Source organism: Ursus maritimus, unplaced genomic scaffold, assembly GCF_017311325.1.
Source record: "Ursus maritimus isolate PB19 unplaced genomic scaffold, ASM1731132v1 scaffold_24, whole genome shotgun sequence".
NCBI lineage: Eukaryota > Metazoa > Chordata > Mammalia > Carnivora > Ursidae > Ursus > Ursus maritimus.
The window spans coordinates 19,390,290-19,412,940 of NW_024424897.1; the positions used below are offsets into that span (position 1 = coordinate 19,390,290).

Here is a 22,651-nt window from a genome sequence, read left to right on the forward strand (position 1 = left end):
ATGAATATGCTTTTCTCCATCTCCTCACTTGTTTTTTAAAATATTTTATTTATTTGAGAGAGAGAGATAGCAAGAGAGAGCACGAGCAGGAAAGAGAGGGAGCAGAGAGGAGAGGGAGCAGGGAGCCCGATGTGGGGCTCAATCCCAGGACCCTGGGATCAGGATCTGAACTGAAGGCAGACGCGTAAGTGACTGAGCCAATCAAGAGAAAAGAATTCTCTTACAGTTCTGGGGACTAGAAGTTTGAAATCAAAGTGTCATCAGGACTGTGCTCCCTCTGAAGGTGCCAGGGAGGAACCTGTTCCAGGCCTGGTCTCCCGGATCCCGGGATCCATAGGTGTTCCTTGGCTTGGAGACAATCATCTCCCCATGTCTCTTCACCTGTCTTTCCTCTGTCCGCGTGCATATTTGTATCCAGATCGCCCCTTTGTAAAAGGACACCAGTGAAATTGGATTAGGGCCCACCCTAAGGACCTCATGGATTTGATCATCAGTAAAGGCCCTATTTCCAAATAAAGGCCACATTCACAGGTACTGGCGGTCAGGACTTCATCATATTTTGTGGGGCACAATTCAACCCTTAATAACTACCATTATCTGATCATCTCATTTGTGTACAAGTTTATTGTCAAATTCTCTCCTCTAGAGTATAAACTATTCGAATAGTTCGCCAGTGTATCCTCCCAGAAGTAGAAGAGTGACTAGCACATAGTAGGTCCTCAATAAATATCTGTTAAATCGACTTAGGGTATTTTGTCCATTATTGACAATCCCTCAAGCACTATGCATGCTGTCATTATCCTCCAAGCAGCAGGGCGCACAGAGAATTTACTATGTGCCAGGCATCGCTCTTTGTGCTTCATATTACTAGCTCATTTAATCATCACACTACCCTATATGACATATACTATTATTCTCATTTTATAAATAAGGAAACAAGGCACAGACTTGTATGAGGTCAGAGCTGGTGAATAACAAAGATAGGTTTTTGAACCCAGGCAACCTAGACCTCTAAGCCCTCCGTTGTAGCCTCTATATGCTCTACTCTTTAGAAGCTCGTTACATCCCCCACGCCTTTCTGAGACAGTGTTAGTGGCAGCCAAGCAGCAAGAAATGTAGGACTGGGAACTGGCCACACCAGGCCAAGGTGAGAATCCCTTTAGGATGATTCCCCTCACCTCCTCCGGGGGGGGGGGTCCTCAGGCTGAAAGATCCAAGAGGAAGAAGTGTGTAACCTCTAATTAGTTCGAACACCAGGAGAAGCCCAATCTGGTTCTGCATAATACATCTAATACCAATTACAGGAAGATCGCATACATTTACGATAATAAGAACATGATTTCTGGAAGTGGGAACAATTTTCTTTTTTTAAAAATTTAATTTGGGGGCACCTGGGTGGCTCAGTCAGTTAAATGTCCAACTCTTGATTTCAGCTCTGGTCATGATCTCAGGGTTGTGGCATCGAACCTTGCATCAGGCTCCGTGATCAGCGGGAGTCTGCTTGTCCCCCTCCCTCTGCGCCTCCCCCGGTCGTGCTCTCTCTCCCTCTCTCTCCCAAATAAAGAAATAAAATCTTTTAAAATTTTTAATTTCATTTAAATCTTTATTTATTTATTCTGTGGACACAACTTTCTAAGCAAGAGAAGTCACCAAGAAAAAAAGCGGATTCGACTTTATAAAAATGTAAAACTTTTGCACATCCGAAAACACCTTAATTAAATAGAATTCACATAAATTGATGAAAAATGTTAAGAAAAATATTAAGAACCTAGCAGATAAATGGGCAAAGGATGCAAACAGAAACTTCACAAAAGAGAAACTAAAGCAACCCACTATATGCAAGTAAACAACGATGCCGATGAAAATAACAGGGAGGTGCCATTTGTTTTGGCCCTTAGTCCTCAGATATATGATATTTAATACTGGCCAGGGCATCGTGAAGCAGGCTCTCTCATACATTATTGGAGGCAGAATATAATTATGTGCAACCATTTTCTAAAGCAACTGCTGATGTTAGTAGACATGAAACAGCCATGCTCTTTTAATTCAGTAATCCCAATTGTGAGACTCTAACACAAGGAAGCGGTCAGCTCTTCATCGCAGCATTATCGTAATCACGCAAACTGGAGACAAGGGAAATTTCCAGCAAAAAAGAAATACATTAAGGTCACTCATTTGATGTAACATAAGGCAGCCAAGAGAATGACAATTACAAAAACTGTGTAGCAAAATGTAAAATAATATGCAATATTAAATTTTAAAAGCAAGATACAAAAATTACATACAGATTATAAATACAAATCCAACTACGTTAAGGTACACAGGAAAAACACGTCTTAATGGAAAACAAAAATTCTAGTGTGGTGACATTATGGGTAACTTTATGACACTATTCTCCTAACTTCCTGTATTTGTTATATTATCTTCCTATAAAGGTTTAATTTTGTTGGAAATGAATTGTAGGCTTATTGTGAAAAAAATCTGGCAGTACACGCTTGTCTTAAGTAGAAGAAAAAGTCTCTGTCCCATTGTCCACATAACACATAATACATGTCATATCATATGTCATGTTATTTTTTATTCAGATAAAATCATACCATGTATACTGCCCATAATTTTTATTTCAATTGACACCTCTTGTCTCAATTCATGGAAAAACCTCTTAGCTGGTCTCCCTGTTGCCACCTTTGCCCTTCTTCAGACCATTCTCGAAGTGGCCAAATTAACCAAATAAAAAAATTTTACTTTATTCTTTTTAATGGCTGCATAGTATTCTGTTGAATGAATAATACCATAATTTATTTAAACAATCCTCTATGACTGAAGGACATTTAGCAGTGAAATTCTTATACGTATATTTTTGAGCACTTGTACATCTATTAGGAAAATTCCTAGAGGGGCGCCTGGGTGGCATAGCAGTTAAGCGTCTGCCTTCGGCTCAGGGCGTGATCCCGGCGTTCTGGGATCGAGCCCCGCATCAGGCTCCTCTGCTATGAGCCTGCTTCTTCCTCTCCCACTCCCCCTGCTTGTGTTCCCTCTCTCGCTGGCTGTCTCTATCTCTGTCGAATAAATAAATAAAATCTTTAAAAAAAAAAAAAGGAAAATTCCTAGAAAGAGATTTTATGAGTCAAAGAGTGAACGCTTAAAAATTTGATTGACCTTTCCAAATTGACCTCTGAAAAGATTATACTAATTTGCACTCCCAGCCAATGGTATTCTAGAGTTTCATGAATGCTCATCAGCACTGGATGTTATCAACTGGTTTAGCCTTTACCCATCTCATAAATCAGCAATGCTGCCCCACTTAAGTTTAACTTCCATTGACTTAATTACAAATGAAACGAAACATCTATTACTTTATCAATCGTTTGTCGTTCTGGGAGTTCACCTTTTCATATTTTTTGCCCATTTCATTACTGGTCTTTTGGTGTTTTTTTGAATAAAGCTCTGTATTTTGATTGAATAGAGGTCTGTATATTGAGGAAATTAGCCTGTCTTATGAGCTGCAATTATTTTCTACATTTTTCTTTTGTAAAATTTTTTTACAGAGTCATTGATGGTTCAGAAAGCTTTAATTTCTAAGGAGTAAAATTCCATATTTTCCTCTTGGTTTTTGATTTTCATGTCATAGTTAGACTTTCTCCACTCCAAGATTATAAAAAAATATTCACTAATGCTTTCATCTAGTACCTTTTACCGTTGAGTTTTTGATGCTTAAATTTGTGACCAACTTGGAGCTTCTTTTGGTGTAAACAGGGAGGTAGAGATTCAGCTCTCTGCTATCTACATGGCTCTTTGGCTCCAATGATCACTTACTAAGTAGCTCATTTCCCCACTGATTTGAAATACTAGCTTTTACCACATAGTAAATCCCCCGTAAACTTGGTCTATTTTTGAACTGTATTATGTTCCATTGATCGTGGTCTATTCCTGCACCAAAACAAAAATGTTTTAGTTTTATAAATTTAATAACTGAATATGTGATATATGAAGCGCTTGATTTTCCCTAATTAATAACTGAAATTTTAAAATATAAAATAAAACACAATAAAATTTACCTCCTCATCTTCCCCTCCAAGTGCTTCTATCACTCTTTCAGGGGCATTTGAAAGAAAGCCCAGCTCCCCCAGGGAGAAATTTTTAAAACGGATACTGCAAGAAGAATTAAAGTGGTTCCGTTCAAAAGTAGCAAATCTAAACAAAAGTCCCAGAATTACAGATCGGGTAAGGCTCCCCATTCTTTTCCAACTCGGTCCTTGCATCTCCCCTCGCTACCATTGCCCCCCCGCCGATGCCTGCCGCGCTTCCCAGCTCAGCCTCTAGGTGGCGCGGCGGGGCCCTTAAGCAAGTAGACCAGGACCGACCTCCCGAGCGACACAGGACGGTCATGACGTCACGTCCGGTCCGGGCGGAAGTCCTCCGCTGACCGACCGGGAAGTGGCAGAAGACTGGGCGATGGCAGCCCTGGAGGCCTCGCTCCCGGGCAGACCCGACGCCACGGTGCCCCCGCGGTAAACCGGACCAGGGTGGCGGGCTCCGGGTCCCGAGGTGACGAGCGTCGGGGGTTGAAACGGGGCTTTAGAAGGGAGCCTGGGAACCCTGACGGCTCCTGTCGAAGCCGCTTGCTGACTCTGGGCTGGTAAACTGCCTTTGCCAGGGCTGCCCCGGAAACGGGACCGCCTGGTATCCGACCGCTCCTACAGGGAACGGCGTGGGCGAGGATTTCCCCCCTTCACTATCCCAGCGGGGCAGGTGGTAGCCCCGGACCTAGGGTTCAAGGGCGCTGATTCAGCCTAACATCAGCTCGTCTCTACCGCTGCAGGGATGGAGGGGTCTAAAACTTCCAGCAGCACCATGCAGGTGAGCTTCGTGTGTCAGCGTTGCAGCCAGCCCCTGAAACTGGACACAAGCTTCAAGATCCTGGATCGTGTCACCATCCAGGAGCTCACAGGTCAGGGAGACCCTTGGTGGTCAAGATCGTGGAAAGTGGGCAGCTTTGGAGATGTAGGTCTTAAGGTGGCTGTCTTTGTAATCTGCCACAGACTCGCTGTGAACCTAGGAAAGTCACTTCATCTTTCAGGCTCCCTGTTTTCTCAACGGGAACATGAAGGAGTGTGCTTCTGAGAGCTTTCTATTTTAAGGAAAGGCCCTTAGTTTTCTGCTCCTGCTGTTTCAGAGTAAAGGAATATGTATATATAATAATAAACAGTATTTGTTGAGGGCTCGCCATATAGCAAATGCATTACATGCATTACATCATTTAGCCCTGCAACAGCCCCAATGGAGGAGTACAGCCATCCTTTTACAGATGAGGAACTGAGGCTCAGAGAGGTTAAGTGACTTATCCAGTGGCCAACAGCAGGTAGATGGAGAAACAGAGTCTTAAAGTCCCAAGGAGTGAGATGAAGTTAGAGACAAAAGAAAGAAAAGGCTGAATAGATAGTTTAAATAAGTGTTTGGGTCCAGAGTCAGCCTCCTTGGATTTAAATCATGTGTCATTTACTAGCTGAATGGCTTTTTGCAGGTTACTTTACTTTCTAACCCTGGGTTTCTTGGTTTCTTTATCTGTAAAAGGTAAAACGACCTCAGGGTAGTTGTAAGGATCGAATATGATGAAGAACATAGGTATTTAGGGATATGCTGGGCAAATAGTACTCAAGTGTTAGCTATTATTGTTGCTACCAATTTCTTTTTTTGAGTGGAATTAACTCTTTAATATATTTTTAACCTTTTATTGCAGAAAATTTCAATCATATAGTCAAGGGAATAGGATAATGAGCTCCCTCATATCCATCACCCAGCTTCAACAATAAACCACATTCTGCCATTCTTGTGTTCTCTGTATCTTCACTCACTTCCCATCCCCAATTATGTTGTTTTTTTATTCTTTTTTAAAAAATGTCATGCCTTAAAAAAATAAATAAATAAATAAATTAAAATAAAATAAAAATAAATTTAAAATGTCATGCCTTTAAATGTACAAATCTTAGCTGTGCATTTTTGACAAAATGGATAAGCTCATGTTACTCAGATCATTGGAGTGTAGAAAGTTTTCATCTTCCCAGAAAGTTCGCTCATGTTCCTTCCAAGTTATTCTGGAGGAAAGGGATGTTAACTTTTGTTGTGGAAAACTTCAGAGTATATAATGAACCTTCACATACCCATTATCTAGACTCGACAATTATCAATGCATATTTAAAACATGTTTCATCTGCATCCCCATCTATTCCCCTCCCACCCCAAATTATTTTGGAGCAAATCCCAAACAAAAATACTGTAAATGTTTTGGTAAGTATTTTTGAAAGATAAGGTGTCTTTTTAAAAACACAGTCATGATACTGCAGTGGGAAAAAGTTAACAATTCCTTAATCTGATTTAATGGGGGTAAGGGAAGGAAAACAAAAGATTTATCTATGTGCAAATGGTACTTGAAGAAAAAGGTGGAGGTGGGACTGGTGATGAGGATTGTTTTTATTGTTTTCCCGTACTTTCATACACACTCTGGCTTTTTTAAGACTCCTCCTAACTCTAATATTAATTTTCCTTGTTCTTAGCTCCATTACTTGCCACAGCCCAGGTGAAACCAGGAGAGACTCAAGAGGAAGAGGCTAACTCAGGAGAAGTATGAAACAGTGGAATGCAAACTGGGTTTCTACAGGGTATTTGGTGCTTCAGGAGCCCCCAGACTTTTGGGATTTCTGGTTAATAAGAGCTGTTCTACATGACCAGGCCACTGTGGATCATTGAGGAGGCCCTGAAGTGCACCTGAGGTCACACGATGACTGAATGAGGCATAATTAAAAAATGCGGGGAGAGGCTTTTTATTTGAAGCAGAATTACAAGCCATTATAGGTGGGAGATGAGATGACCTGTGTGTCCAGGTCATCCCAAGGCATACCTGGTTTACATCTGTTGTCTTAGCTAATTATTAATATCCACTCCTCTCCATTTTCCACAGTAGCTTGGTTTGGACTACAGTGTGATTACTCTAGCCAGGAAGGATCGTCAGTATTAGAGAACATGCCATTTTTATTTATTGAAAGATGTTATTTGAGAGAGAATGTGTGCGCACGAGCAGGGGCTGGGGGCGGGGGGAGGAAGGGAGAGGAAGAAGCAGACTCCCGGCTGAGCAGGGAGCCCAATGCGGGGCTCGATCCCAAGACCTGAGATCATGACTTGAGCTGAAGGCAGACACTTAACCAACTGAGCCATCCAGGCATCCCAAACATGTCGTTTTTATTTTTTTAAGATTTTATTTATTTGCCAGAGAGACTGAGCAAGCAGGGGGAGGGCAGAGGGAGAAGCCGGCTCCCTGCTGAGTAAGGAGCCCTTTGTGGGACTCGATCCCGGGACCCTGGGATCATGACCCGAGCCGAAGGCACATGCTTAACCAACTGAGCCACCCAGGTGTCCCCGAACATGTCATTTCTGAACTGTGATAACGTCAGTGATAATTTTCTTTGTCAAAGGTAGATGTCATAAGAATTTGATCACATATAAATTATATCAAAGTATCAAAAGCATATAAATTATCTATTTTGTTGTATGCCATGGCAAACTTCACTGCAGTCTGATCTGGCTTTTTCCTTGTGCCGTGATTCAGGGCGTTCTCTCCCCTACCCCTAACTGGTAAGTGTTGAGAAAATACAAGTTTAACTACAGTAGAGCATAACATAGTTAGGAGATGTCGTTTCCCACAAAAAATCACACGGGACTTGGGGTTGTCTGTACCAGGGGTCCTTTCTTCGTGCACATATCCAAGGATTGGCTAGGTAATACCTATTTCTTAAGTCTCTGTGGTTTATCACATCCTGCAGTGATCAGTCAAGGGTAAAGGCAGGTAGTGCTGAGGCTGTTCGGGACTCTGCCTCTACGCTGCCGGAATTCTAATGCCCTCTTATTTCCTTCCCAGGAGCCATTTCTCGAAACTCGCCAGGATGGTGTCTCTCGCAGATTCATCCCCCCAGCCAGGTGCCTACCACTCCCCAGCCCCCTGTTCCTTGCCAAAGGCCAGTAGAATTTTAATGGAACCCAGAATTGAGACCTGGAGCCAGGTGATGGAGATAAATCATCTAGCCTTTCGGCTTTTCCAGAAAAGATATATTCTCTTATACCTGGCCCATCACCTTCCAGTACTGGTTTTCCCTGTAGCCATTCACACAGTGGGAAGGGACAGTGGCTGTCGTGATGAAGAATTGAGAAAGGTCTGAGGGAGTGAATGACTAATAAAAGAGATGGGCTCTTGAAAAGCTTTAAAATAGCCGATGTCGTTAGACGTCCAGGTGCTTGGTTGTTGATGCATGTGAAGGCTGCTGGCGAGGGGTGTGATATTTAAAAATGGTCTTTTCCTGATTCTCCTTCCTTTCCTACTGTGGACTCACACACACATGTCAGTTTTTGATGCCCCCTCTCCCTCCTTAGTCCATCCAGGCCAACCTTCGTGCTGAGTGCCCCTGTGGAAGACCAGCATGGCCTTCCCTTGGGAGAGAGGTACCCTTGGGAGGTCAGTCGGGCTAGGAGTGGGTATGCGCCTTGAGGCCCCAGCCGGTGCTTGAGAGTCTCTGCCACCGACACTGCAGTAGGTGGAGGAGGCCTCTCTGCTCCCTCATGTGGCCCGTGGGCGGGGGGCTGTCTGCAGGATGATGTCTACAGAAAGTGCCAACAGCTTCACTCTGATCGGGGAGGCATCTGATGGCGGCACCATGGAGAACCTCAGCCGGAGACTGAAGGCAAGTGGGCCTGGCTGCTAGAGCGGGTGGCCGGCCAGGTCGCATGGGGCAGGCCCTACCCTGACTCTGCCACACCCCACACTTGCAGGTCACTGGGGACCTTTTTGACATCATGTCAGGCCAGACAGATGTGGATCACCCACTGTGTGAGGAATGCACAGATACCCTCTTAGACCAGCTGGACACTCAGCTCAACGTCACTGAAAATGAGTGTCAGAACTACAAGTGAGTGCCTCCGGAGCCAGTGCCCGAAACCGAGACCTGGAGCTGAGAGCGGTCCCTGCTCTGGGACTGCTCGGCTCTTGCCCGGGGGCTGGGCGCCGCTCAGGGAGACAGCGTCGCAGGTTCCCTGCGGTGAGTATATTCTGCCTGTGTCCTTGGCAGACGCTGTTTGGAGATCTTAGAGCAGATGAGCGAGGACGACAGCGAGCAGCTGCAGCTGGAGCTGAAGGAGCTGGCGTTGGAGGAGGGGAGGCTGATCCAGGAGCTGGAAGATGTGGAAAAGAACCGTAAGATCGTGGCGGAAAATCTCGAGAAGGTCCAGGCTGAGGCTGAGAGACTCGATCAGGAGGAAGCTCAGTGAGTAGTCACCCTGTTCTTCTGTCTTCCTGGCCTTGAGGCCCCAGGAGAAGAAGTGGCTTCTAACTGAATGTGTCTGAGTAGTTTGTAAGCTGCAGACGCCTGTCGTTTGGCAGCTTGTCGGCTCCAGATCTCACGTACTGTTTCCAGGCCCTGTTTCTCGAGGTCTGTTGGGAGGGTTCTGTATGAGGGGTCATCCTGATTAAGTGAAAAAAGCGTGTCGGTTAAATAGCAGAGAAACGAGGGTTCTGGTTGCATTTCTGCCGTGTAGGGAACTGAAGTCAGCCACCCAAGCTGGCATCCTCCTCTGGAAAGACGAGCATGTTGGCCTACATTCGTTCTTTCCCAGCCCAAAAATTTCACTGGTGATCTTGACCTGAGGGAACCCTCTGCCTAGGGGAGGAGACCCAGTGTCCACACTAACTAAAGTTGAGGAAGTGATGGACAGAGAAAAAAGTTAATTTTTTGAAGTAGTGAACAAGTTCCCTTGGAAATGGTGTATGCTAACTGTAAAGGACCGTTACGTGCATAGAAATGAAGTTCTGGACGTTCAGTTACGGTCAGTTCACGGAAGAAGCCACTCTTAACCCCCTCACCTCACTTCTGTAAAAGATCAGAAATAGGCGCTTGGCCCTGGTTTAGGAGAGTCCTGTTTTCCTCTACCTTTTGCATGTGGGCAGCTGGAATTTGAGACCTTTCTGTCCCTCGCGGGCAGAGCAACTAGGGCCTGTATGTTCCTTTGAACGGGATCTGTGCCGAATGGAAAGGGTGCTGTAACTAGGTCTCACCGTAACCACCAGACTAAATTGTTATGAGGGGCGGTGAGAGAGAAGTTTCAGCCCCAGACCGACAGCTTTCAGTGGCCACCTTGCTGCTCACAGGTATCAGAAGGAATACAGTGAATTTAAGCGACAACAGCTGGAGCTGGACGACGAGCTGAAGAGTGTGGAAAACCAGATGCGTTATGCCCAGATGCAGCTGGACAAGCTGAAGAAAACTAACGTCTTTAATGCGACCTTCCACATCTGGTAATGCGGGCTGGAGGGGGAGGAGGGCCTGGGGAGCACTGCACACGTACACCTTAGCTGCCATCCACTAGGCTGGGGTGCCCGCCTCCCACGAAGTAGGACTGTACGTGGTCTCCCCATCCAGGTAGCTTTCATTCCCTGTGATGGGATAGGCACCTCCGGGGGTTGTAGTTCTAGAGCTTGGTGACATCCACTTCCCCAAGGAAAGGAAAAGATGTGAGCCCTCCAGTCCCATGAAAACCTTGTCATCTGCCTGGGTGCTACCCCTAGGATCATGGACGTACTTATTCGACATTCTGTCCGTTTAACTAGTATTTGTTGCGCATCTCACACGTGGTAGGCACCGTGTTCAGCACCAGAAGGGCAGCAGCAGACAACATGCATTCTGCCTTCTAGTTGCTTATATTGTGGTAGCCAGTTGCGATGCAGCATGATAACTGTGAACCCCCCGGGGTGGGGGGCCCTGGGGCCACATAAAGGCCCTTGGCTCAATTTGGGAAGGCCACGTGGAAAGTCCGCCCCAGGGGAGGTGGATGTTTCAGCTGAGACATGAAGTGGAAGTCTGCAGAGGGGGGTTGTTCCTGGCAGAGAACGTCATGTGCAGAGAAACAGAGGAACGTGGGAGTGGTGAGTCCAGAGAACTGAAAGGAGCTGATTGTGACTGGAGATTGAGTGTAAAGGGGAGAATGACAGGATATGAAACTGGAGAGTGACCAGTTCCCCAGGGAGCTCGTAGGCCTCATGAAGGGATTTGGGCTTCGTCCAAAGGGCAGTGGAAACCACTGAAGCATTTTATGCAGAGAGGTGACATACTTGCATTTGCATTTGTGAATGATGGCCTCACCTGCGGCGTGGGAAGTGTTGGGGGGAGGAGGGCAGTGCCAGTGGTAAGGAGACTTGTCAGTAGGACTCTAAGCGGACGAAGATAGAGCAGCGGCATTGAGTTTGGAAAAAAGTGGATAGATTGAAGAGATACTTAGGAAGTCCAATCAAGAGAGCTTGGTGGTTTTTGAGGGGAGGGAGCAGAGAGAGAGCATTCAAGAATGATGTTCCCCGTTTCTGCTTTGGCATCTGAGCACAGGGGGAAAGATGACGACTCACGTTTGGACACGTGTTTAGAGTGCCAAGTAGGGGCGCCTGGGTGGCACAGCGGTTAAGTGCCTTCCTTCGGCTCAGGGCGTGATCCCGGCGTTATGGGATCGAGCCCCACATCAGGCTTTTCCGCTATGAGCCTGCTTCTTCCTCTCCCACTCCCCCTGCTTGTGTTTCCTCTCTCACTGGCTGTCTCTATCTCTGTCGAATAAATAAATAAAATCTTTAAAAAAAAAATAAATAAATAAATAAATAAATAAAGTGCCAAGTAGAGGGGCGCCTGGCTTGCTCAGTCGGTAAAGCGTCCAACTCTTGATCCTGGGGGCGTGAGTCTGAGCCCCACGTTGGGCATAGAGCTTCTTAAATAAATAAATAAAGTGCCAAGTAGAGCTTGGGTATGTGAGTGTGGAGATGAGGAGAGACATTCATGTGAGGGTTTGGGTGTGAGCCCGAAGTCTCAAGTTGCTGAGTGTTCAGGGGTCCCTGTACTTCCCCCCACCCTCCTGCCTTCCTCCAGGCACAGCGGACAGTTCGGCACGATCAATAACTTCCGACTGGGTCGCCTGCCCAGTGTTCCCGTGGAATGGAATGAGATCAATGCTGCTTGGGGCCAGACGGTGTTGCTGCTGCATGCCCTGGCCAATAAGATGGGCCTGAAATTCCAGAGGTAAGAATTGCCCCTCCTTTCTTGGGGTGTGGCTCGTCCCGGATATAATCTGTATCTCCAGCCCCTCACTCCTCTGCTGTGGCCGGAGCCCTTGCTCCCAACACACAGAGTTTTCTGTCTGTGGAGATTCCGCTTCCAATTTCCCCCCTTACGACAGGGCTCTTTCCACTCATCCAGCGGTCCTTGAACTGCACGACCAGAGCTGTGGTCCCCAGCCCATCGTGTGCAGACCCTTGGTGGTTCCTCAAGCTGTTTTCAGCTTTTGTTTTTTTCAACCTAAACAAAACCTACACGTACCAATGAAAGACCCCCAGACAATTATATAGTAACTGTAGTTTGTTTGGTAAACAACGTCTTTTAAACATGGAGTCTATGGGGAGGTGAGAGAGAGGGGTGGGAAAAATAAAAGTAGTCCTTGGGTAGGATGAAGGCTGAAAACCACCAGGTTATAACATTCCAGTAATCACTTTAGAAGGAATCCTCTATCCGTCTCCATGTGCGTCTTCATTTTAGGTATCGACTTGTTCCCTACGGCAACCATTCGTATCTGGAGTCTCTGACAGACAAATCGAAGGTATTCTGGGAAGCCCCATTTTCAGTGGAATGCAGGATCCTTGTACCTCCTGATGGAATGGGTTACTTTTGATAATAGCATTTTTCTTTCTTTCTTTCTTAGAGGGGTCTCATGACCCCATGTCTTGTTCAGTGTCTTGTCTAGTTCAGGAGTAGCTCTTCGGGGCCTGGAGACACCAAGGAGGTTTTTACAGTCTGTTGAAAAGGGCTGAGGGCACAAAGGAGGAGGAGGTGTGTGCTGGGGTCGAAAGGAATCACTGTGAGATAGGGGTTTAATACATTTCCGGTGATGGCGAAGCAGTTCCGGGTGCATCGGATTGGCCCAAGTGGACTGTTCCCAGTGGAATACAGACAGAACATGACTTGAGAGGTTGCTGGGCTTGGCCGCGATCTCTGGTAGCCTGTCTCGGCGCCGCCCCCTCAGCTGGTTCTCTCTCTTCTTGGGCAGGAGCTGCCATTATATTGTTCTGGGGGGTTGCGGTTTTTCTGGGACAACAAGTTTGACCATGCCATGGTGGCGTTCCTGGACTGTGTGCAGCAGTTCAAAGAAGAGGTTGAGAAAGGCGAGACACGCTTTTGTCTTCCTTACAGGTCAGTATTCCTTAATGCTGAACGCACCTGGAGTGGGACCAAACAGAGCAGAGCTGAAGGGGCAGTAAGAATGGAAGCAAACAGTGTAAATGGTGGGAAAGCGGGCAATGCTGCAAAATCCCATAACACTGATGGGAAGAGACGGATTCAGCATTCCAAGCAGGACCGAATGTGACCGCCTGGTCCCTGAGGAGAAAGAATATTATCTTTGGTGCTTTGGGGGGATTTTTGTAGCACAGAGCTCAAACCAGCTCTCTAATTTCAGGAAGTTTTTCCCCTTCAGCCCTTGGAAATATACAGGAATGCTTCCTTTGGTCAAATTTTGTAGGAGCCCAGTGATAGAGACCTTAGTTCAAGAGAGTAACGCCAAGCTGCTTCTGTCACCCCAAAACAAAGCATTTCTTTTCTTCTGCCTCCCTTCTCTCCCTGTGAGTTCAGGGATGCCTAGGAAAACGGTCAGGAGTACTGTAACCCCCACATGCCCTCTGCTCCCGGCTTCTCATTTGTTTGGGTGTGTGACCTGTCCCTGTACTCTGCAATGACAATGAGGCTCTTGTGACAGCCTTCTTGATGTTTGGCTTTCAAGCAAATCCAAAATACACTAGCATTCCTGGCCAAGAGTTCTTTAATAGATAAAATGACGTGAATGGTCCCATGATCAAGTCCCTGCCCATTTGCCCGAACTGACTTAACTCGGGTCTCAGTTACTAATGAGCTCTGCTCTGTCCATCTGCAGGATGGATGTGGAGAAAGGCAAGATTGAAGACACAGGAGGCAGTGGCGGCTCCTATTCCATCAAAACCCAGTTTAACTCTGAGGAACAGTGGACAAAAGCTCTCAAGTTCATGCTGACGAATCTTAAGTGGGGGCTTGCTTGGGTGTCCTCACAGTTTTATAACAAATGACTTTTTTTTTCCTTAGGGAGATGTTTGCCTTAAAGGCTTTAAATTTTGTTTTGTTTGCAAAGAGAAAAAAATGTTTTAAATTAAATTCGGGTACTATTAAACAGCACATGTTTACAATACCAAAAAAGAAAAAAAATCCACAGAAGCCACTTTATTTTAGAATATCACGTGACAGGTAGTTTCCAGAGCTACAACATGCCGTGTATAGCTACCAGCGTTTGTCATAGTTTTGACTCTTAACTAACCCCATACCTTCCTTGCCCTCTTTCCCCTCAAAACAACTAATTTAAATTTACTTTTGTTGTTGTTGTTGTTAACTGAGTTGAATTGAGATAGATGTGTTTTCACTGGGTTTTATCTCTCTCAACTGCCTGCACTTACAAGATGAACTAGAAACTTCTGTCTCCACTGTGACAAGATGTGTGAGACGTACAGTCGGTCACGTGAGAAAGTGACACATAAGCTTTGGTCACCAGGGGGTGTGATCAGAAGCTTGAAATTTAACACTTGTCCTCACTTGGTTCCAGTGCTGACTGCCTGCTCTGTTCTCTGTTAGAAATATGAAATGGTGTTTGATATTGTCTGAGACATTATGGAGAGATTTAATTATTTGTAATAAAAGATTCACTGCAGTCTGATAACTGCCCAGAGGTGCACTGTTGGGTTTTTTGTTGACTAAGATAGAGTACTTTGTATTCTGGGAGTGTTGAGTTCAAGTGCAGGGATGTGGAAATTCTGTCGAAACATGTTTAGAGATGGATTAGTGTTAGTTTTAAAAAACTAACACTAGTGGAAACAGTCAGCTGTAGAGGAAGCCCCATTTGTATACATCTCAATGACAGAACAGAGATGTTACGCTAACTCTAAGGGGAAATAAAGGCTGCCTCCTTGATGCTCAGTCAAGGTCACCCAAACAGTCCCGGTTTTCAAGCCCCTGGCTAATACTAATTTCCATGTCTGGTGTTCTGTCTCAATGAAATGAACAGTTAAGGAAAAGCTATAAATATCTTGTTAAACAAAAACGAACCAACTTCACTAATGTTCTGTCTCCTCCCAGCTCCTTGACATTTTCAGTCTGATACGGCAAAAAGGACATGCTCGTCAGCTTTCACTCTTTCTTTGATGCAGAAAAAGGAGCATGGAGTTGGAATACAAAACATAGTTCAAAAGATACTCGGAACTTGTGTACCCTGAGTCTGAGAGTAACGAAAGGAGGGACACGCGGGACGGAGGCTGTTTGTACGTGGTGGGTTGTGGTGGGTTGAGCGCGCCTCAAGTGTTGGAGGAGGGAGCGGCCCTCAGAGCTCTGGCCTCCAGGGGGGGAAGAGCAGGCTGCTGTCGCCCCGGAGTGTTGGCTCCCACGCTGTGAGTCAGGATTGCGTAAGAGAACTCAGCGATGCTTTCCAAGGCAATGCCAGTGATGCTCTGCAAATGCCCCACAACCTTCAGAAACAGACAGATTTCGTATTACTAAATCATCCCAACATGTTTTAGTGCACAGACAGACACATCGGGCTGTTCTCTCAAGCCAGATGTAAATTTTTTCTCTGCGTTTACAGAGAAGATTAAATCCAGATCCCAGTGTTTGCCAAGGGCCAGATGACATTAGGATCCCTTTACCCTGCTAGTGTTAGCCTGGAAAGTTTCTGCTAGACATTTCATTCTGCTGGAGATAAGGTCTGTGACATACGAAGAGGGCATTTGGGCCTATTGTCTTCTATTGGGGAGGATGTACTTATTGGACCTGAACATAAGAGTGGGTTATCATCAGAAAGGGAAAGGAAGAAGCCGAACGTGGTCCTCCATTTCCAGTTCCATAAGGGGAAAACTGGAGAGCACTTTCCAGACATATCCTGGTGTTTCCTCCCACAAATCCTGCTTACGCATCCTCATGCTGGGTTTCGACTTCTCTTTTATAAGTTGTCTTCTCTGTTCCTCTAACTGATGGGAGACTGCTTTCTATTAAGTGAATTCTGACCGTGCCAGTCCCGCTCAGTGGTGCGCACCTGGTTCCAACACTCGTGGTTTTGGATGAAAGCACTCGCCGCAATGGTTCCTACTGCCAACAGCATGAAGTCTTCCTTCACTGAAACAAACTTTTCCCTGAGTGATTAAAACCATATTAATTTTGGAGCTTGAATGGAACTTGATCTTCCAAATACTAGGGCATGGGACTTCAACTGTGAGTTGTTTATGTTGATCATCTTGGACTTTTTTAAATATGGAAGGAAATGGCCAAGTAATGGCTAATTGGCCCCCCTCCCCTAACCCACCTGGGATTAAAACCTGAACGTCCTGACTGGTTTATCGGCCTCTGTTGTCCCATCTGTCTCCCTAACAAATGTAACTGGGAGCCTTTTTACCAGTCTGACTTTACAGTAATCAAACACTTTTGTCCAAGTTGCAACCCTGTGACTGGCTTTTTTTCCTAAGCGACTAGAAGGCAGTCCAGTAATCTCCAATCGAAGCAGCAGTAAAGGAAGAACTATGAAAGAAAGTATGTTAGTCACCCGCAGTCATTTAAATTTAAAAGCAAAACCCTTTAGGGTTTTTGCTGATTGGGCTCAGTCATCTGCATCCAAGCAACATATTGGGAGTTCATTAAAACCGGGTAACCTGCACAGGTTAACTGCGGACTGGATGCCTTATTGGGTAAATTCCATCCCCGTGGTATGTTCTCGAGGTATGCTCCTAATTCACTGTTCCTGGAAGAGGCCTACCCTAAAGGAGTTGCCTTACCCTTGCAGCTGACTGGGTACGGAATTTTCAATTGATGCCCTCAGCAGGCTCTCATATATGGGTTCGTGCAGGAGATAGACAAGGTCGAGCAGGGTCAGGCAGGTTGTGTGCAACCGTGTGGCCGGGACCAAACAGCCATTGTATCCTAGATGGAGTATGGGCATGGCAAAGAGCGGTAAGTGGGTCCTCTCTGATCATAATCACCGTTACATGTGACATAAAGCTCTTGAGCTAGTGTGTTCTACTGTAGGAAACCTCTTTAGTTGGAGGTCAATTTCAAAGGATAAAGGGAGAGATTAAGAAATCTCCATCTGCTGTGTATATACAATTAGAGTATATTTGTTCCCCTCTTATCTCATGCCTCTCTAGAAAATCACCTCTTTGATCCTGCAGTAAGAGAGTGCCTAGCGAGTCCAAATAGCAGCCAGGTGCTGAGACCGGAGTTTCCTTCCCTGACAGGCACCAGTGGGAGCACATGACTCGGTCATCCCAGGCCTCCTGCTGTTTCTCATTGGCGGGTTCTGCCCACTGCTTCCAGACCCCTGGGCACATTCTTATTGCCTTCTATGGAAGATTCCAACCCACATGCCCTGACACACTGAATAGAGTACCTAAAACCTCCAGAAGCATCTCCACATATGCCAGGGGAGTAGGCAGATTGATTTGGAAGTTCAGGGACTTCAAAACATCAAGCTCTGACTCCAGCAGTTCTTCTTTAGTGTGTGCATACCCTAGAGACTGGAGGAAATTCAGGACTGTAACGTTGCTGATAATCTGAGCGAAGAAAAACAAAACAGTGCGAGAGAGAGAGAAGGGTGTCAGACTAAAGGTCACACATCTTGGCATAGCACACAAAGCTGCTCACAATCCAGCCCATGCCTTCATCACATCTTCTCTCTTGGCAATTGCCCCTCACGCCCCACGCTTGTCACATAGGATCACTTGCAGGTCCCGAGCCTGTCCAGCTCTCCAAGCCAGTACACGTGCTGTTTCCTGTGTCTGGAGCTCCCTTTCCTCCTCCGCTCTCCCCGCTCTCCTGAACTCCTCTGCCTCTTTCTTAGCATCCACCCGTCTCCTCCCCACACCTACCTACCCGCTTCAAGAAAATACACTTGCTTGACTTTCCCAGGCCGCGGAGGTACACGCACAGCTGTCTGTGTTTACACGAATCAGAGCACCCTCCCACATTGTTTGCCTGCGTGTCTTCTCCCATTGGATAATAAATTCCTTGACAGCGCAGGCAATATTTTTACTTGTTGTACCCATGGCACCTAGTGCAGCCTCTGGCCATAGAAGACAGTGAATATTTGCTGCGGGAATAAGGGAACATTTTACCATACAGGCATTGGGTAGGGGTATGGAAACATTTTATCCTCTATAAATGTAACAGTTTGTCTAATACTGATAGGCCTGTTGGCAATTCAGGCACCTTACATAAACTGTCCTTGGGTCCAAGGGGAGGAAAGGTGACCTGTATAAATGATGGCATCTGTCCAGCAATTACACCTTGGGAACAGAACTTCAGGCTATTTAAGAACTGCCTCTCTCTCTCTCTCTCTCTCTCTCTCTCTCTCTCTCTCTCTGTGTGTGTGTGTGTGTGTGTGTGTGTGGTGTGGTGTGCTTATTTAGGAAGCATAATTGCAGCCTGGAGTTTCCACAGGAGTAGTAACACCTAACTTGGGAGGTTTCTCACAGTCCTCTGTGGACGAGCTGGTTTCTGCTAACAGGTGCGCAGGAGGACCCCAGCTCCTTACTTTGTAGTGGAAGGAAAGCTTGCTGGCCAGTTGAACACAGGACACTAGGCGCAGGATAAACTTGCTGAAAAGCTGCTCTTTCAGAGCCTTCCAATTCTGAGGCTCCTTCTTCTCTCTCAGCTGGGTCGTGGCTTGCCTGTACATATTCTCTGCCTGCTTAACCATAAACCTAGAAGGAAGGGAAGGGGAGAGGAAACAATCCACATTCTCACAAACTAAAAGGAGTTTGTGCAGCAAACTATGCGGATTTCCTCCTCTCCAATCTCAGTCCGTAGCTGAGACATGGACACTTGTAAGTAATAGAGGGTGCCAAACCAGGTCTCGTGCTAAAGGGCGACAGTACTTTTTTCTTTTCCTTTTTAAAGATGTTTAAGGGTATATTAGTCCTTCTGAGAGGTACCACTCACAAAGACCTATGCACAGGGCTTTACCTTTCTAGGATTTCTACAGCCTGGTAGCTCACGGATTTCTCCAGACACCATTGTTCAGACAGGAGAAAAACAAACTCTGCCAAAACAAGAAAGAAGAGACTAATTCACAAGGTACAACCAAAACCACTCTGTGAACTCTTGGCATTGTGTAAAAGCCATGATGGGGTCAAGGGAAGAGGGTCAGGGGGTGAGAAAGGAGACTGAAACAACCCAAGCTGAGCTAAGTTCCCTTTCCTGCCAATAGGCAGGTCAGAGGCATGAAAAGGAGGCTGACTGGGCACCAAAGACAAGGGCTTACCAAGCCCCCTTAGTGACCCTTGAGCCTTCCTGTGGGTCTCAGCTGATAAAAGGCTTGGCCAGCTACACACAAACATACCAGCTGGTCGAGCTGGCCTCTACACCATGCTGGGAACCTCCAGCTTCAAGGGAGATTCTTGGACAGATAAAAACCCTAACCCCTATATTCTGTTTTCAGTGGAATGTTGACAGGAACAGCAAAGTCCCTCCTGGAGCTTTGATATTCTTTATAACCCTGTTTGTTTAGTAACCACCCTCTGGAGAACTCCCATTGCTTTACAAACACGATTCACCTTACAGCTGGACACCATCTCCCCACCACCAGTTTGTTGGGTAAATCTGCAGTGGCTGAGCCTCTCCCCAGCAGCAAGTTTGTTACTGTGGAGTGGCTTGTTTTGAAGAAATGTCCCCTAGATCAGGGAACATAGCCCATTTTGGGGTGTGGGAGCAAAGTCACTGGGGAGGTGGGAAGGGCAAGGTACCTTGGCAAGATCTTAGGCTGCCTCTGTTTCTCTTTGAAAGAACAGCCCCAGATAGAATTCTGTTTAGTTTGCAATATCATTAGAGGGTGGAAACAAGGGTAAATGTTAGTTCTCAACAAAGGAAGCTCCTGTAGAACTTGGGACTTTTAGTACTGATCAGTAAAGAATTACGCATAGTCAAATGGCCATGTGTCTTCAGAGAAAATCTGACTTTCTTAGGCATGTAGAAGTTGTGCTAGCACAAAGTTGAACAGTCTATTTGATACACATTACACATATGTACTAAACCTTACTGTTGCAGAAGCTAAAGCCCGGCTCTCAGTGCCCAACAGAAAATTAGCAGAAGATAATTAGTTTAAGCAAATAAACAAAATACCCTAGAACATATAATTGTGTGTTATTAGTCCCTTTATTTGCTGGAGTTTAGGCTTTGTTTCTGTTTTGTTTGTGTGTGAGTACATAGTTGTTTGGTTTGGTTTTGGTTTGGGCCTGAAATATCTGGGTGATTGTTTCTATTTTCCAGTTCAATTTGCCAAGAAAACTAAGCTAGGGTTAGGTGCAATGGGTGATGGTTAGGCCTCCCCCCTCTACTGGATCTCCCTCCTGCACTCACAAACACATTTATTAACTGAAAGTTCCGCGCCTTCTACCCTCTTAATCTAGCGCTCTTCATCTCCCTAGTTTCCATCACTGTTAACTTTCTTGAAAGCCTGGCTTAAACCTGCAGCTTCCACTTCCTCGTGAATTCCCTAACGTTCTGCAGTTTGGCAACTTTTCCTAACTTGCTAAAACAATGATCTCAAAGGCCAGCAAATATGTCCAATTATTAAATAGCATCACCCTTTTGCAACCTTTATTCCGTCGTTCATATCCCTGAGGCATATGAAATTGCTGACCATCATCCTTCTGGAAACTTTTGGCTTCCAAAGGTGTCTTGGTTTTGTTCCTTCCTTTCCAACCATATTTTTAGTTCCCTTCATGACTCTTCTTCCTACTCCAATTGCCTGAACACAAAATGTCTCCCGAGGAACTGTCTTGACCTGCTTCTCTTTTCTCGCTCTCAGATGCATTCTCTACCAGTTTTCAACAGTATCGTTATGAAGATAACTCCTAAACCTTTATGTCTAGTTCTGACCTCTCTTCTGACTTATTTTTTTTAAGATTTTATTTATTTATTCGACAGAGAGAGAGACAGCCAGCGAGAGAGGGAACACAAGCAGGGGGAGTGGGAGAGGAAGAAGCAGGCTCAAAGCAGAAGAGCCTGATGTGGGGCTCGATCCCAGAACGCCAGGATCACACCCTGAGCCGAAGACAGACGCTTAACCGCTGTGCCACCCAGGCGCCCCCTGACTTATTTTTTAAACAGCTCACTAGAAACCCTCCTTTAGATGTTCTACAAACACTTGAGACTCAGTAGATCCAAACCAAAGCTGTTACTTTCCCAAAGGTCACGCTTCCTCCTGTTTTATTTTTTAATGGATGTGTGCGTTTCTCGTAATGGTACCACTATACTCCCATTCTTCTAGCCTCAACCCTTTGGCATGGTCACCTTTGCCTTCTTCACCTCTTAAATTCATCCATTGCAGAGTCCCAGATTTCATCTCTGAAATGTTTTTAATCCATCCTCCCTTGTCATTCCCTCTGTCCTATTGCCTAAATTACTGACACAGACTCCACTGGTCTACCTCCCTCCTGTCCCTCTCTCTACTCCAAACCATTCTTTACATCACAGCCAACATAATCTTTTCTAGGGCAAAGGCTAAAGTCACATCACTCCCCTATTTGAAAACCTTCAATGCCTTCTTGTTTCCCTACTAAGCTACGTATAAACTCCTCCCCTTGGCATTCCACACAGAATGTCTCCAAACTACTTTTCTAGTTTTAATTTCAGCTATTCTTCCACATGCTCTGGACAACGTGGACTTAAGCGCTCCACCCACACTCACCCCAAGCTTCTCTATTTCGGTGGGTTTACTCCTGTTATCCTTCCCTTTTGGTAGAAACGCTGTCCCCCTCCTCCACCTTCACCAGCCAAAATGTCATCCTTCTTCGAGGTCTGCCTTACTTCTTCCTACCCTCGCCTCACCCTATCACTCCTTTCAATCCGCATAAAAGCTTCTGCGATCTGGTATGTCACTTATCTAGCCGTCCTGGTACCTAGTCGTTTACGGATTTGTTCTACAGCCTCCAAAGCAGGGACGGGGTCTCCGTTCTGTCCTGCTCTCCCAAGTGGTGCGGATAAGCCCTCGGTACGGGTTGAAATCAAGGGTAGGGTGCTGGTGGATCTCGTTCACCACCACATCCCCTGCACCTGGCATCTAGCAGTTACTAACAACACTTATTTGAATGAATAAGGTAAACTGGGTCTCCCATGAGAGACTCCCACTGAGTCTCAAAGACGGGTGCCCCAGTCTCCCTTGAAACCCGTTGCCCAGCCCTGCGTCCACACCCACGATCCGGGTCTCCCTGAAGCTGCCCATCCGGCCGGCAGCCTCCTGCACGGCCTGCTCATTCTGCTGCGCCAGGTGGAGCAGAGCGTCTTCGATCGTCTCTGTGGCGACAGCTCCGAACTGAAAGTCACTGAGGGAGGCCAATCTTGACCTCACAGGTCCGTCCATTTTCAGAAGCCTTTGGGTATCCCTGGACGGCTCCCTGGACCCATAAACCGACCCCCTTAGCTTCCCTCTGGAGTCTTCTGCCACACTCTGGCTTCCTCGTCCCCTTCTGTGCGCTTGTCTTCGCCTCAAGTCTGAGGAAAACCCAATTCCCACCGCGGCCTCGAGC

General features: G+C 46.1%; 2 protein-coding genes across 10 annotated transcripts; one reads left to right on the forward strand and one right to left on the reverse strand.

Moving 5' to 3' along the window:
- Positions 1–4,395: 4,395 nt before the first annotated feature.
- Positions 4,396–14,810, forward strand: BECN1 (beclin 1). Of its 9 annotated transcripts, XM_008701308.2 has the most exons (13): positions 4,402–4,548; positions 4,823–4,951; positions 6,555–6,622; positions 7,913–7,971; positions 8,422–8,490; positions 8,639–8,729; positions 8,818–8,954; positions 9,114–9,308; positions 10,190–10,336; positions 11,946–12,095; positions 12,609–12,669; positions 13,117–13,259; positions 13,996–14,810. In XM_008701308.2, exons 2-13 carry the CDS (start codon positions 4,825–4,827, stop codon positions 14,162–14,164), a joined length of 1,416 nt encoding a protein of 471 aa, XP_008699530.1. In that variant the 5' UTR covers positions 4,402–4,548; positions 4,823–4,824; the 3' UTR covers positions 14,165–14,810. The 9 variants fall into 9 exon arrangements, with proteins under 9 accessions (XP_040496504.1, XP_008699530.1, XP_008699532.1 ...); XM_040640570.1 differs by having other exon boundaries at positions 4,396–4,511; positions 13,117–14,055; XM_008701310.2 differs by lacking the exon at positions 8,422–8,490.
- On the reverse strand, positions 14,254–22,631 carry CNTD1 (cyclin N-terminal domain containing 1). The gene is made up of 7 exons (XM_008701315.2): positions 22,317–22,631; positions 19,089–19,164; positions 18,658–18,826; positions 17,515–17,677; positions 16,904–17,048; positions 16,171–16,267; positions 14,254–15,607 (listed from the first exon to the last, which is right to left on the reverse strand). The coding sequence occupies exons 1-7, from the start codon at positions 22,483–22,485 to the stop codon at positions 15,437–15,439; spliced, it is 990 nt and encodes a 329-aa protein (XP_008699537.2). The 5' UTR covers positions 22,486–22,631; the 3' UTR covers positions 14,254–15,436.
- Positions 22,632–22,651: the final 20 nt, after the last annotated feature.